This window comes from Alligator mississippiensis, chromosome 4 (assembly GCF_030867095.1).
Source record: "Alligator mississippiensis isolate rAllMis1 chromosome 4, rAllMis1, whole genome shotgun sequence".
In the NCBI taxonomy this organism is placed as follows: Eukaryota; Metazoa; Chordata; order Crocodylia; family Alligatoridae; genus Alligator; species Alligator mississippiensis.
The window spans coordinates 89,670,829-89,687,180 of record NC_081827.1 but is presented as its reverse complement, the minus strand read 5'-3'; the positions used below and the strand labels follow the sequence as shown (position 1 = coordinate 89,687,180).

The 16,352-nt window shown below is 39.0% G+C and overlaps 1 protein-coding gene across 8 annotated transcripts in view; it reads left to right on the top strand.

The window, feature by feature from the left end:
* ATF7IP (activating transcription factor 7 interacting protein) overlaps positions 1 to 16,352 on the top strand; it is a 146,208-nt gene that overhangs the window by 52,223 nt on the left and 77,633 nt on the right. For 4 of the 8 annotated variants that reach the window (XM_014610916.3, XM_014610913.3, XM_014610914.3 and 1 more), the window contains exon 2: positions 14,128 to 15,194. In XM_014610916.3, the coding sequence (XP_014466402.1) occupies positions 14,135 to 15,194 (1,060 nt within the window). In that variant the 5' untranslated portion in view covers positions 14,128 to 14,134. Of the gene's footprint in view, positions 1 to 4,167; positions 4,193 to 4,747; positions 4,840 to 8,712; positions 8,738 to 14,127; positions 15,195 to 16,352 lie in introns of those variants that run through there. The other 4 variants (XM_019480834.2, XM_019480833.2, XM_019480835.2 and 1 more) reach the window with 3 other exon arrangements.

The following is a 16,352-nucleotide window of genomic DNA, read 5'->3' as shown; positions in this document are numbered from 1 at the left end:
GGGTGTAGAATAAGGGATATGAACTAGGGATGCACCAATAAAGGATTTTGATTGAGGTTGATACCAGTGGCCAATTTTTAATGAGCCATATTGGCCAATACTAATCTAATATACAGCCGGGCACTGTGGAGAATGGCATCTGGCTGGTAAGTCTGTTATGGGGGAAGGGTTGATGGGGGAGGGAAGGAGCATTGTCGGTGCAGATGGAGGCCCGTGCGGTGAGGGAGGGAGTGGGGCAGGAGCAGGCGCTGTGGAGCTGGTGATGGAGCCATGAGCAGCTCATCTGGGGGACCCGGGGGGAGGGGGTGTGTGCAGCTGCCACCGCTGCATGCACCCCAGGAGGGCATGGCGGGGAGTGTGCCCCCACATCTGCCCATGGGGCAAGGGCAAACTTCCACTGCAGGCTGGGGCTGCACAGGGCTTGTCCCAGCAGGGGCTGGGTCAGGGCTGCACTTTGGCCTGGCAGCAGCTCTGGGAGGGGGCTATGGTGAGGGCTGTAGCCATCCCAAAATTTGCTGTGGCTCCTGTAACCCCCTCTCCCAGTGCTGCTGCTGCTCCCCCCCCACCCCCCAGCGCAGTTCCAGTCCAGCCCCTGCTAGGAAGAGCCCTGTGCCACCCTGGCCTCTGCATGCAGTGGGAGCCTGACCTCTCCCCACACATAGATCTAGAGACACATGCCTCCTAGGGATGTACGTTGTGGCAGAAGCCACACCCCGCACCTCCCAGACTAGCTGTTTGCAGCTCCATCCCCCACTCTGCCCCAGCCCCACTCCCTCCCTCACATCAGGTGCTTTGATCTGCCCCCCCCACACCCCTTCTCTCACAACAGACTTACCAGCTGGACCTGGCTGCACTCCATGCTGCCAGGCTGTGCTCCTAGCCACCTGCGTGCTGCACTGCAGCTATGCATGTGCGCCCAGTATTTATCAGTGGCATTATCGGCCACATCAGCTAAAAAAAAGCCAATTACCGATGCAGTCAGTTTTCATTATATTGGTGCCAGTTCAATATGGGACCAATGTATCAGTGTACCCCTGGTATGCTTTGCTAAGTTAGCAATTAGATTACTCAGGTGCTTGGGTAATGAATTCAGGATGTAGATCCCAAATCAAGCAGTAAACGGTAATTTTGGCTCTTATGCTGTGGTCTGACTGGAGCTGCTGTTTTTTGCTTGTCACCAGTTCTGGGTCTGATTCAAGCTCTGGCAATAAGTTAGTGTAGCTGCAGCATTGCCGCAGCATGTATTTGGCACTCTACATAGGTCTCGGTGGTTGGAGGAATTGCACTCCTCTAAACTCTGTATGTGAACCAAGCATAGTCTAGATTATATGCCAACTAAGAAGAGGCATGTGCACCCCTGAGATTGGCCGTGCATCCTCTGGAAGACACCACCTGTGAAACCGGAAATGCTGGCAGGAGTGCACTTCCAGTTTCACCGCTGGCTTGGCGATTCGGCTGCGTCGTCGTCTCCTCCCCCCCCCCCATGGTTGGCAGTCAGCCACTGTGCCCCCCCCTCCCCCGCCCAGTTGGTGATCTCGTGCCCCTCCAAACTCAGGCGGCACCAGTTGCCCATGGGCTGTGTGTAACATCATGATAAGATTGTGCATGCTCTTTGGGTTTGTATTCCCCCTCAGTTGAATATGAATATACTTGTGGGTTCTTCTGGCCTCTTCATGCTTGGCTTTCTCACTGAAGATTGTAAACCCTAACATTTTTGTACCGGTAGGTACATTGATTGAAGTGATCAAAATGTCTTACTGGCTAGGTTTGGTTTGTTACCTTGTTTTCCGGATGAAGGGAGAAGGAAATTGGAGCTAGCCTATGAAGCCTGCTTGCTCGTGCTGGCAGAAGGGACTGTTGTAGTCAATTCTACACAAATTGAATTGAGTAATACTCCATTTCAAAAAGTAATTTATTACAGTGCTTACCTGTTACTGGGCAGTGGCCAGCCAGGGAGGAACATGAGCTGGGACTTATTTCCTCACACCTACTACTTATCTCCTCATAGCTTAGGGCACCCTTCAAAAGATCTCCTGGCATCGTAGGGTGCCCTGGTACCCTGGTTGAGAATTGCACATTTAATCACTTACTGTTTCCCAGTACCTCCATTTGTTTGTATAATGATTCACTGTTAGGTCCTATGAAACACTCTTGTTGTTTTTTTTACTGGTTGTGACTAGAATTTGGTCTGTAGCATGGCTAGGTTGAAGAAACGGCTAGGCTCTTGTGTTTGAAGTTGAAATAATAAAATACAGTGGATGCTTTTTGAAAAACCTTTTGAATCTCTTTTCTTTGAGCACACGAAGTTTTGGGATGAATGATTTGCCTGGCAGCAAATATAGAGTAATAATTAACTGCCCATTGACCCCAGAAGATTTAATCTGAGGTAATACATTTTTCTAGCACCAGTCGTTCTATTCCGACTGTCCTTAGTCTGGCAGATATCTTCTTACTACCACAGTTGTTAATTAGAAAGTGACTATTAAACATTAAAGAATATGCTCCCTGCTGCTACTCAGGGCTGTTAGCATACCAATAAATTGAAGAGCGGGTACTAAAAACTTTTTTCTGATCCTTGTTATATCTAGTAGTGAACATAAAATTAAACTGATTAAGTACACTTTTCAAGCTTTCCCTTTAACATTTAACAGATATTTACAGAATGAATGTTTTCAATAAACAGCTGCTTTATAAGGAAGAACTCCACCCACTAATAAACATAACAAAAGAATTTAGTAGGAATTTTTTTAATGGACATTTATAACAAAAAATATTCATAACTTACAATGCGTTTGATTAAAAACGCTCTTCTATAGAAAGTATTTTTTCACAGAAAAGTGACGCCTTTCCTACTAACCTTGTTTCTAAAGCTTCCTGGTGTTCAGATTTATTTTCCCGCCTTTTTCGGGGAAAATAAATCCTTCATATTTTGAGCCTCTACTTGCCGCCTGCCCCACTCTACCCTCACCAAAAAAAAAAAAAAATCCTAATTTTAATTTGTGTAACACACAGGGGAATATACATGTACGAACACCTGTATGGCAGTGAAGTCCATTAAAATTGTGCTGCTTACGTGGATTACTTTATTTGTATGTAAGAAACTGACAAAATCATGTAGATATGGATTTCTTCTCTATTTTGTGCAGCATCAGAAATGTATTTACATGAAAACTTTCAAACTGCTGTGTACTTTATTTCTTGCATACTGTATACCATTTTATTATCAAGATACTTTCTAAAGAGGTCTTTCAATTTAGCCTGCTAGTTTTACCAGATTCCTTATGAGAATAGTTCTCCATCTGGGACCTGGGTTTGCTACTCATTGTTATTGTTGGTTACTAATGGTCTCCTCAGTTCACAAGCTGGTCATAAAAAACCTTTGTTTCAGATACGCTGCAGTCCATTGTTTGACAATCATAAATACATCTGTAATAGCAGATTGTGTTGTCTTCAGTCATGACATCACAAGTTAACCTGGCAGAAAGAATAGATGCATTATAAAAAAAAAAAACAAAAAAACTTACGGACAGGCCTGTGCTCATTGATAACGGGAAGTAATGAAAGGAAAAATGCAGTAATAGATATGAAATTGTAACAATGTGCCATTAATTTGCCCCAGTGTAGTAGGAGTCCTTTGTTAGAACGATTTATGAAAAAGACTAGCCTAATGTAATCTTTTCCTTTTTTTTTTCTGTAGGAAAACCACCAAATCCTTTAAAATGTATAATGCAGTATCTAATGTCTTGCCTTGCTTTTAGTGCAATATTTGAAGATTGTGTCCTTTCAGCTCTTGTATTTGCAGTATGGTTGCTTTTCAGTCTCTGTTACATAGTCATATATTTGCTGGCTATTTTGTTTTTTAGGAAAGATATGCACATTTTACTTAGTTTGGCAAATTTAGTGGCAATGTGGCTTGGCTTGTAGTCTGTTCCCATTTTCACACCACTTGTAGGTGTCGTCAGCCCATTGCACTGATTCTATTTTCAGCCTGTTGCCAGGCAGATTTTTTCCAGGCCTCCTGCTGGTGGCTCAGCTTCTAGTTACTGATTGGCTTATGCAAACTAATCTTCAGCAGCCAGTCAGACTAACTATGCAAATCTGTAGACATTCTTTTTCAGACTAGTCAAGTGTAGTTTCTGTTGCTGGAAATGCTGATAAGATGGCAACATGGCTGCAGGGGGCTCCCTTTTGGGTATGTGTTCTACATTTGTAAAAAGATTTCATCATTTTTAATACAAAAATAAGCAAATAGATTCCATGATACTCTCCCACCAAAATAGTAACCAGTCTACTCCATTTCAATTGCAGGAAATTAAAAAATATATATATCTTGCTCAATCAGAATTTGAAGTCTTGCCTCCTTGAATAAGATTTGATGAATGTGGCGTGAATTTAGCAGTTCCCTCTAATTCCTTCCAGTGCATGTGTAAACAGGTGTAGAGTAAGCAAACAAAGAAACATAGCAAGGGGTATTTTCCTCTCTCTGCAGAAGGGAGATCTCCCCTAGAGAAAAAGAAACATACAATACAAGCGTCATCTTCACACTTCTGAGGAAACAACGACATATTCTTTTAGATAGATGTTCAAATTTTAATTTTTTGTTTACAGATGGGAAAGCTAACGTGATTGTGTAGGCAAATTAAAACAATTAATGTCTGTGCGTATGCGACGAACAATGAATACATCACAGCTTTTTAATGCTGCTTCTCGTTTTTTCTTTTGCAGTTTGTTCTTCACTTTCTTCTGATTTGTTTGACAAAGTGACCTCAGAGGGCCGCTGTTAATGACATCAGACTTTTGAGATAAGCTGCCTGATGCCACAGTTTTAAAGGCTTAGAGGTCAGAATTGCATCACGGCAGTAAAATGTATACATTGTATGCAGCATAATTTGGAAAGAAAGCTTTTCAAGATGTAACTGTAGCCGTTTCTTAATTAGATAGGAGATAAAGAGTTGTTTCTAACAGAACATTTTGTTTTTAAAATAGAGGTGCCTAATTTAGAAATTATGTGGTCATGTGTATATTAGTAGTCTCTCATGTGTCCTTAGTATACAAGCATTTGCCTTAAATGTTTTTTAATAGGTGGGTGTGTTTTGCCCTGTAACCAGCAGGAAAAACAAAACATAAGTGCAATGCAGTTCTTATAAAAGAATTTTCAGATTTTTCTTTTGAAAAGAAGCTGTCAGCATTGCTTTTTGTACAGGTATGATTAGTCCCAGTTTCCATGCACACTTCGATTTGTATATGTTTACATAATTTTATAATTGGTGTAGTAATCTCTGAAATAAGTGCAGTATCCTATTCTAGATGGCTTAGGGCCATGAATTTTCTAAGAAAGTTCACATTTTACTCTTTTGATATAACTATGATGCTTAATGGGCTGTAGCAATTATGAATCCTATGCTAAGAGCATATCAACTATGTATTATCGTGTAAAAAAAAAATCATGTAAAATACCACACGTTTTAAAAATTACTAATTACATTTTAAAATGAATTAATTCAAATTTTATTTACAGATGAACATGCAGTCTTGTTTGGTTGACTGCATAAATTATTCTGTTTAAAATATTTGCTTCTGCTTTTGTACAGATTTGGTGCAGTAGCAGTAATTTTTTTATTGTAAGCCGGCCTCAGCCTTTATTGGGGAGGATGGCATATAAATCAAATAAGCAAATAAATGTGCCTAGTTTTTTAGGGTATTGCAGTCGATAGAAAGCTGAGCTTTTAATTAATCTATAAAAGTTAAAATTCTTCATGTTTTTAGGAAGAAAGAAATTATCAATTTAGCTAAAGTTCCTTCAAAAACTAGTACCAGTTTTCAGAATTTAAATATGATTTAAATATTGTAGTTTCAAGATAATGTTAAGGGCCTTGTATAATAAAATATAAAAAAGAATACTTGTAAAAGAGGATCAGACTTAACAAGTTTTTAAGAAGCTGGTCATTTTTTGTGACTGACTTTGTCAGGGTGGGGAAGGGGAGCCTATTTGAAAGTTTACCTGTATTGAAAGTCTATTTTTTTACTCTCTCTCTCTTTGCCTACCAAAAATAGCATTGTGGAAATGAACAATATTTGCACTTAAAAATACCAGTCAGGACAGATATTAATGGACTGAACAAATTGGGTTTTGTTTTGTGGAACAGTGAGAATAAAGGGGAAATTTCTGGACTGGGGATGATGGACTTACAAGGAGCAGTTGTCCTGTTAAGCAGGAGGTGCAGTGATAGGATGGTTAATCTATTTAGTATGTCCAAGTGTAGCAAAACCTTGAGAGGGACAAAATTGGAGATATTATTTTGTTTCTGGAGGAGACCTGCACCTCAAATTAACCTGATGGTGTACAGGTAAAGGTGCTTTGAGTTCAAGTGCTGTTCATAAAACTTGTTTCACCAAATGGATTACATGAGCAGAATGGATTCCAGATGTACTGACATCCCTCCCTATATTTAGCGAAGCCCTAAAGCATATACTTATCTTTAAGCACATGCTTAAGTACTTCATTCAGTAGGGTTGTACAGAAACATGTGTTAAGTGCTTTTGCTGAACTGATATCTAAAAAAGGGAAATCACTCTTTAAGAAATGTTTTTACCCCTAACAGCTGAAGCTGCGCTTTTAGCAGAGCTTGACGGTACTATTCAAACGGTAGGAAAACGCATGTATATTACATTGTAGGGGAGAAAGGGTTAACTACTGCAGAATTTAAAGGTGGCTGTTCCTCTGGCAGCCTGTCAATCAGTGTCTGGTTTTGTGAAAATTGGGGGTCCTGCACCAACTAGCTCTCTTTACCATCCTATCCTGAAAGGAGCTGTAGGTGTTAAATACTGTATTTCTTATTGACACTGTAAACTTCCTGTTTGTGGCAGCATTAATTGATAACTAACAAAGTTTCCAGAGCTTTCACCCAAACAAAACTAGAAAAGGGCTCTTGCTTAAGTGACACACTCCTCCATTGGATCTGTGTTAATATTAATTAAAATATCATTTGCATTTACAATAGTTCACCCTTGCTTATTTTCACACCCTGTCTAGATTCTTGGTAGTGCCCTCATGCCTCCCTTGTTGCCAGGCAGGAGTTGAGGAGCTGTTGCCTGATTGGCTGTCATGCAGCTGCTGCTTTGAGCCAATCAGATAAGAGATTTGAATTCTTTCCCAGTATAGTAACAATGAAGTGAGTGCTGACTCTTTGTGTTTTGCTGTGGGGAGGTTTACATCAAGTAAGAGCAGGCCTGCAGCAGGCTCCCTCTTGGGTCTGCTGGAAAAATTACAAGGCTCATTTGTGCTGGAAAGGAAAAGGCTGGGGGGGGGTTGGTTTTTTGTTTGTTTGTTTTTAACTTTTTAAATTTGTTTACTACTTCACTAAATGCTGCACATTTATAACTAGCGAAATAGACTATTTGAAATAGTCTAAGGGGTTTAAAGCTATTACATATTCCCTGTAATTACTTTATTGGAAAGAGTGGTATAAATGTTTGATTGTCCATGAAGTTCACATGCGGTCATTTTATTTTGTTCGGCCAATATTCAGATTATTTTAGCTTAAAAGAGGAGAACCTGATTCAAATGTTTTTTAATGCGTATCGTATAAGAATTAAATTTTTATTTGTCCTGCTTTATACCAGTGGCCATGTATATTATATTTTGCAAGTAGAATAATTTTGTATAAACTTCCAAATAGGTGGTATAGTGCATACCTTGTGATTTGAACTGAATTCAGGTTAAGTAGAACTAAGAAATGATTTTAGCAGGATGAGCAATTATGTAATTGGCAGAGAACATTTTAGTATCTATCCTTTTGGAGCTTGATTCATACAGAAACTGTGTGTATGTGTGTGTGTGCACGCTCAGTGATATAATTGTATTTCATACCTTTTAAAATTATTGCTGTTTTATTTTAACTTATTACTGTGGATTATTTTAGTTTTGAAACCGATTTTTTTGGGAACAAGTCTTTAGAAATGTAGGTTCCAGGCAGTTCTTTCATTCTGATTTTAGAGTCTGGGACTTATTCTAGAACAAAGTGCTGCAGACAGATTGCTTTCATACTTTCCTTGACTGACAAAGCTAAGTGTTAACTAGATTTGCATATTTGGATAATGATCATGAGTGTAGAACCAGTTTTTATTTCCACAATTTCCTCCATGGAGCTTTTTTACACCGGCAAGTGTTTTCTGTCATTGTGGTGTTTTTGGCTAATGCTACAAGTGCTCATGGGATTTCATGCGAATGCTGTTCTAGATTGACTATATTATGCAAAGAACCATTGTACACCATTGTTTGGATTCCAGCTTGTTTCACTGCATTTCCATAACCTTCTCTTTGTCTGTCTCCTGTTACCAGGCAGGATTCAGGAAGCTGGCTGCTGATTGGCTAACTTTTTGAGCAGCTCTTGAGCTGCTCATATGAACAGACGATTATAGGCTAATCCATAGCATCTATGCTAATGTCTTCCTTTGTTGCTTCACAGCAGTGATCCGTCTTCTGCAAGAGAAATGTGGGGGAGGGAAGAGGAGAACTCTAATTGGCTGAAGGAGGGGTCCTTCGTGTATTGTTAAGAATATACTGGCATGTTTTTGGTTTTGCCATATAGCAAATATTTGGTCATTTATCTTTCAGTAGGGAGAAAAATCTGCAAGTATTACTGGAGGTGTTCCTGGTGGTATGTTTTGTCTATTTTACACAGAACAATATATGATTTTCAAGCTTAATCTGAAAAAGAAGGCAAAAGGAATTGTCGTAAGTGATATTTAAATAGATGTGCACAATATTTGTGCACATTCATGTTTCATGATTGACTGCCATCCATGCAAACTTTTTATTTATTTATGTATTTAGAAGCTTATCTACCTAATTTAACCCATTGCACATTTCCCCTCCTACCTGCAGGAATCATTTTGTGCTCCACTATACAAATGCCATTCCTTGAGATAAAAGATGGCTTTTCATTTGCTTGGCACTTAGGCCAATACTTTCTTTGCTGTGAATTGGTCATTTGATCAGTGAGACCTGTGAAAATACTGAAACACCATTTGAGGAATCATTATATGCAAACACATTAAATTAATTATTAAATACCTTTGAGTATCTATGTAAGTTGCTTTTAGAACAACCCCTGCCCCAGGTTTAGATGCTTTGTTCAGGCAAAAAGTGTGAGATTTTTATTGGATTATTCATTTCTAAATTTTCTTCCTCATTTTGTTAGTGAAGGAAGGTAACTACACAAAACAAGACTTCTGATTGGCTTGCACGGATGTGACCAAACCTGTCTGAACCGGTCTGTTGCATGCTACTTCCTTATTTCTTTATCTGCTGCTTGTTGCACTCAGCGCCTGTGAGAGATTTGTTACTCAGCTGCATGGTGCTCCCTTGTGGGTATGGCTGGAAGTTATCCTTTAAGGCATGCATACAGTGATATGTAATAGTTAACTAATGAACCAAGAAACAATTTTCATTTAAACCTTTTTTGTTTATAGCTCTTTCCTTCCTTTCTTTTTTTGCCAGCCAACATGGAATGTTCTTTTTGGTTGCAATGATTTATGTATGATAAGCTGAATATATGCATGTTTCAGTCAGTAACAGGCTACTGATGAACTTTGATAAGACAGTCTTTCTTTTTTTAAAGTCATTTTAAGAATGGTTTCAAACTCTGGTTTTAAGAAGGATTTTCAACAAAAATTAAACTTAAAAATAACACTTATGAAGTCTAATGTCTGATATACAAAGCTTCAGTGATTTGACAAAGTAAAATAGTCAAGTACCTTTCCTGTTGTTAAGTATTTGTGGTGCATAGTATTAATAAAAATGTGAAATTGAAACGTGTTGATTATTGAGATGGATAGGGAATCTATAGCAAAATAAAAGTATGACATTTCTCAGTTTGTGCTCCACGTTTCAGTTTCAGGTTTATAACGGCAAAAGTAAAGAATTAGATCCATTCTCCTATATACATTGCCATTGCCATTTTCTGAATCTAAGATTGTAGTCATAGCACAGTTCCATTTTTAAATTGGTGTAAGGTGCAAACTTCCAAAGATTTATTTAAATGCTAATTCGAATTTTGCAAAAGAAATCAGTGTGATCATTGCAGAATAAATTGTGGTCATAGAAATAATTATAAATATAAATTATTTGCCTTGTTTCTATATGAATATGCACATGTACATATGTGTGTGCGTGCGTGTGTGTAAAGAAAAAAAATATATATTTCTTCTTGAAGGTTATTTAAACCTGGAATTATTACATTATTTAAACTTAGGTATATTTTTATTCCAGATTTTATCTTGATAAAATTTCTCATTGGAAGTTGGTTTAAGAGTGATAAATAATAAATGTTATATTCTATATTACCCAAGGAAGCTGGTGGGAGGATCTCCAGTGATGTGGACTATTTGTCTTTGGTTCATTTGATACTGTTAGGTAGAAGGAAAGGAGGAGATAGGGTGTGCAGTATTATAAACAATACTTTTGCAGTGTTCTAAATGTTTTCATATGCTTTAGTTTATATATCAAAATATTCAAATGAAAATATATTCTTTGTTTGAAGTCATTGAAGTTTTATATATATCTATACCTCTCTCTATATATATGTGTAGAGATATAGATTTGCAGTTACCAGGATAACTCTTAGGAAGAGATTTAACAATTAGTCTAATTATAAATTAATAAATAAATAAAACTGAAACTCAGACTATATTTTTTATGGGTGTCATAACTTTTTTTGCTCCCTCTAGTGGCAGTGAGGCTGTCACCAGTTGTATGCAGATGAAATCCCTCAACCTGCTGATACAAGTATAAACTAAAAATACTGCTCCAGTGGATTAAAGAAAACTAGTTTTAGCTCCATGGCTATTTTCTCATATTTCTAAGCTGTTTTATCACAGTGTTATCTAAGCACTGATGAACTTTCAAATGGGAGGACTAAAACTTGACATGTCTGTTTAAGTTATTAATTAGGATTTACAACAGAGGTGCTCAACTCTAACTCCTGGCCCCCAGCATTGTGTCATTCAGCCTGTGGGGTTCCACAGGTCTATGGGAAGGTCTGTGGGCCACGCCCTTGCATGTTAGATCAGATGCGCATGGTGGCGTGGGCTAAGTAAAGACATTCAAAAAGCCTGAGCCTGAATTGATTCAATCTTTGCAGGTTAGTCTAACCTACATTGAACTGATTTGCAAGTGAATAGGCATTCACTTTTGATTCCGGAAATGCAGGCACATGCCTAGGCTAGAAGCCAGGGGGCGCTAGAGCAAGCCCTCCCTTCCCTTCCACAGCACCCACAAGGCTGGAAGGAAGCGGACCGGAGGGGGGCAATGAGGGAGTGTAGCCAAGCCCTGGCAGGCTGCTAAATATGATTGGGGGGGCAGGGTTAAACCCCACCCTGGCCTGCAGAGACCCCAGCCAGGGTGTGCTTAGATGGGGAGGAAGGAAGCAGCCCCTGCCAGGTTTGTCCTCAAGGTGTGGGGGTGGCCAGACACCAGTCTGAGCAGCACCTGTGGCAAAGGAGCAGGAAGGGGATTAAGCTCCTGTGTCTCCCCTCTGTCCCACTGGCACAAGGACCCCAGCTGGGGTCTGCCTGGTTTTATGCCCTGCTGTCAGCTTGTACAATGCGGGGCGTGCCCAGAGCCAGCTTGCATAGCCCTGCCATCTGCCCTCCTCTCCTGTGGCTGGGGCTAGGGAGCTGGGAAGGGCTGGCCCATGGGCACTGCTGAGGGCAGATGTGGAGGGGCTGGCCTGGCAGAACATTTTTCAGCTGGCTGGGGCTGTGGGAGCTGTGCACCCAGATTGCTCCCAGGCAGGCCAGGCTGTCACGGAGCTGTAGCTACCTAGGAGGGGCCCTGCCCCCACAGCCTGTGCTGTCCAGAAGTTGCATACTGGCTTGGTCAGGCCCTTCTGCCCACAGGGTGGGAGCGAGGTTCAGTAGGGTATGTTTTGGGGGGGGCTATTAGCTATTGCTATTAGCAGTTAGTTAATTGCTAATAGAAACATTTCTATGTAAATCTTGTTCAAAAGCTTTATACTTTAAATGTTTTATGCTGAAAAAGGGGTCCAAAGCGTCATTGGGCTTCTTGCTGTCAGAATAACACAAATGCCTAAACACCCTGTGCTGCAACTAATACCATCTTACCATACATTTAACTTTCACAAGGCAAGCAAAATGAAAAGCTTCGGCCCAGCTATAGTCTATTGTCGGGGTTCACAATTGAAGTCACAGAACTTGTTCTGCTCTGCTACAGATTTCCCATGTAACCTTTTGTATGTCACAGGTTCCCTGCCTCAGATTTGTTAGTTACACAGCTCTTTTTTTTATCTGAGGATGAATATATTTAGAAACGATTGTGAGGCACATGAGTACTAAGGTAATAAATTGATGGATTAAAAGTCCCTAGTTTAGATCAAGACAGTTTTTTGAAAATGTTGCCTTATGTTTATTAACTTAAAGTGCAAATTCTGATACATTTAATATTTTAAAATGAATTAATATGGTTCGGGTCAAATTTTTTATGCTGATAAAGTTTAATAGAAATACACTTTTTTCTGATGCTGCAAACCTTTTATACTCCTTCTGAACTTTGAGTACAAGCATCAGATAGGATACTTATGTGAGTAAAATTATCTGCCTGTTTGTGTCGTGTAGCTCCATATTCAGGATCAGATCCTGATTTCTTGATGTTTTGATTTTTGTTATATCAGTTTCATAAACCTTAAGAGAGATTCTGTCGGTGAAAAATCGTGGTGCTCAACCATGGGCTGGAGGTTGAGGGTCACTGAGTCATTGCATTCTTCTAGTATTTCAATTAAATTATTTTAATATTGTATTCCAAGGTTTATGGATAAAGACCTACCTAAATCATGGTTTTGCAGATTTTGCAGAAACTGCAAAGAAACCCCAGCATTGTTCACAGTTGCTGGAAAATCTGGCATTGGCTATGATTTTGCCACAAAATCAACCACCAAAAAAATAGTGGTAGTGATGTAGACTGAGTGAAGATGCCCTCCACCAATCAGCAGTGAGGGCCTGCTGCCGGGGCCCTTCTACCAATCAGTAACAAGGGCCGGAGCTGCTGCGAAATGCCTGCAAAATCAACTCAGCATGCTATAGGCGGGCCACCAAAAGCCCTTTGTCTCATTGCGACTTATGTTGGTCCCTATTTATAGATTTATAAAGAAGTACTGGGAGCCAGGAGCACCAAATTAATACCAGCTGAGGTTTTGATGCATGGCATTCACTGAACAGTTTCATGCTACTGGTAGAGAGAGTTCCTCTCACATCACCACAGCTTCTAAGCAATATTTTCCAATTTTTTAGGTTGGGGGGGGGGAGGGACTGTGATTTATACTTAGTATAGGGAAGAAAAGACTGGAGGAGGGATGGATGGTAAGTTATGAAATACAGAAATGATTGTTATAAAGGGGATGATAGACAAATAAAAAGTGTGTATAGGAAACAATAAGAAGTGAAACAAAATGAAAATTGGGAAACACTTTCCAACTATGAGTGTGATTAAGCAGTGAAGCAACAAATGATTTAGAAGTTGTCATAACTCTCAATCATTAGAAGTTTTTAAGATCAGGTTGGACAAACACTTGTCTTTGGTTTAGACAGGGATGTTTGTGCCTTGAATACAGAGTTAGATTACAGGACTTCTGGAGGTCTCTTACAGCCCCTTCTTCCCTCCCTCTTCCCTCCATGATTCCATGGTATTTTTATGCCATATAATAGAAAAATACTGGGTTAAAATAATGATGCAAAAAATGCACAGGTTAATCATGATCTAGACTGTACATAAGCAGTAATTTTTTTGTCATTTAATACTTCTTGTGTTTTGTTTTTTAGATGGGAAAGTAAGTCGCATTTGTCTTAAATTTATAAAATTATTTTGGAAGAAATGGATATAATTGTATAGAGTCCAACTGTTAGATTTCTTTTATGAATGTAATGAAACCAGTTTTTCTTAATATTTATTTATTTTTTAACATTATGCACACACACCCCCAAGTCTTAAAGAATACTTTCCTGGGACATCTGTGTTAAATACTGGTAAAACTCTAAAAGGCTGAGAGGATAAATGGAAGGGGCACCCTAAAAGTTTCATTAAATTTTACTTTCTCTTTACACTTTTTAAAGGGTCAAGATGGATAGCACAGAAGAACCTCAGAAAAAAGTCTTTAAAGCCCGAAAAACAATGAGAGTAAGCGATCGACAACAACTTGAGGCTGTCTATAAGGTCAAAGAGGAGCTATTGAAGACCACTGAAGTTAAACTATTAAACGGCAAACATGAGAATGGAGATTCTGATTTAAATTCCCCGTTAAGCAACACAGACTGCATGGAGGACAAGAAGGAGGTTAATGGTTTAGTAGATGCATGCCTTGACTCTGAAGAAAAGAGAACTGACTCTGAGGAAACCACTGATGTCAAAGGTACTGACATCAGGGCAGAAAACAAAGATGGAGATCTAGAACCCACATCTCAAAAGTTGTCTTCAGAGGATGTTACTTCTGAAAGAGAACAGGGTAACAGTGGCAATTCTTCAGTGTCTCAGGCTGGAAATCGGGTGCTTGATAGCAATAAAGATGACCACTTCCAAGAAGAAGATAATATAAAAAAGAGTTTGGACCAAAGAGAGGGAAACAGTCCAGCTAAAGGTGAATGTAAACTAAGCTTTGAGGTTAATGACTCTTTTGAAGAGAAAGTAGAAACAAATGAACTAGCTGTTAGTTCTGATCTACCTGTTGAAGAGCTAAAAAGTGCGCAAGAAGATGCTGTTGATGATGATGTTGGAGAAGGAGCTATATCTAGTAGTGTGGAAACTGAGCAGGAACCAAGGGATGAAGGAAACCTCTCTATAAATCTTTCAGAAACCACCAATGAAAAGACACTAGAAGAACCAAGTGAGAGCATCTTAGAAAACACAGACTCTATGGAAACAGATGAAATTATTCCAATTCTGGAAAAACTTGCCCCAGCTGAAGATGGACTGAGTTGTTTTCCCAAAGCTTCTCTGCTTCCAGTGGAAGAGACAAGCCCAGAATTAGAGGAAAAAATAGAGAATTCTTTAAGTTCACCATCTAAGCAGGAAAGCAATGAAAGTTTGCCCAAGGAAGCTTTCTTAGTACTCTCTGATGAAGAGGAGCCTTGTGAGAAAGAGGAAGAAGCTGAAGTGATATTATTGAATAAATCAAGTCTTCCAGGTTAGTCATCCTTTGCAATGGTTTTTTTTTTTCCAGTTGTTTTTATTTACATTTGGATCTTTTGTTCATTTGATAGCTTAGATATATGCCATGGGTATGCTAACAGAATTTTAACCTTCCGCAACATATTTTGAGTGATCCTATAGCTTATTCCTTATTTGTGAGATGTGGTTTGAATTTGTGGTTTTTTTGAGGAGAGTAGCAAATGGAACAATAATTTTTTTGCAGTAATTTATAAGGTAAGACTATTAATATTATTACTGAGCTCCACAGGAGGAAAAAGCATCAATATTGCTAATTTTATGTGACTTTTCTTTAAGATGCGAATAACTGATTTCAGCATTTGGATCCTCAGATACCAACATACAAATTGGAAGTATTAATAAATATTTTCACTGGATTCAAGCACTGCAGGGGTGAAGGGGATAGGTGTTGTTGCTATTGGGGGAAGGGTGCTGCTCTCAGAAAGCCTGTTGTAGTTCCCTGATTCACAATTGTTTGGCCTCTGTGCAAAATCAAGGAACAGAAGAGGTAACTTTAAGGCCTTTCTAACATACGGCCTTTACTAATCTGCAACAGAATATTTCTACATGTTTATTCTTGGCAGTTGTTCACATCAAAAAATATAGTGCAGCTCATGTAGTTATCTTTACCAGCTTTTACAACAGTTGGGATTCCTACCACTCCAGAAAGAATCCACAGTGGCAGAGTTCTTTTCATGGTTTAAATTTAATGCAGATTTTGAACTGCTGCAGAAATATTTTTTTTAATGTGTAAATAGTTTTCTTGCGTCTTTTCTCCTAGTCTCAAAATGGAGAACAAAGAAAGTATTTGAGAATTACTCCACTACAGATAATTGAAAAATGTAATAGTACTCCAAAGTCAGGTGTGATTTCTCTCGGTTGGTAGTTACAAGTATAAAAGTTTTACTGTAGAGCTTCAGATCAAGTTTTGTTGTCTTTTTTTTTTCCTTAAAGGAACTTCTAAATAGGTGCATAATTAAAGATTGGCATTGGATGCAAATTGGAGAAAAATATACATGATGTATGTGACTGGAGCCATTCTTTTGGAATTTGTAGAGCTGCCTTTCATATTAAAAATGGATGCTGCAAAAATGACATCCAGTGATTTGAGAAACAGAAAAGCATAGGCATTCCT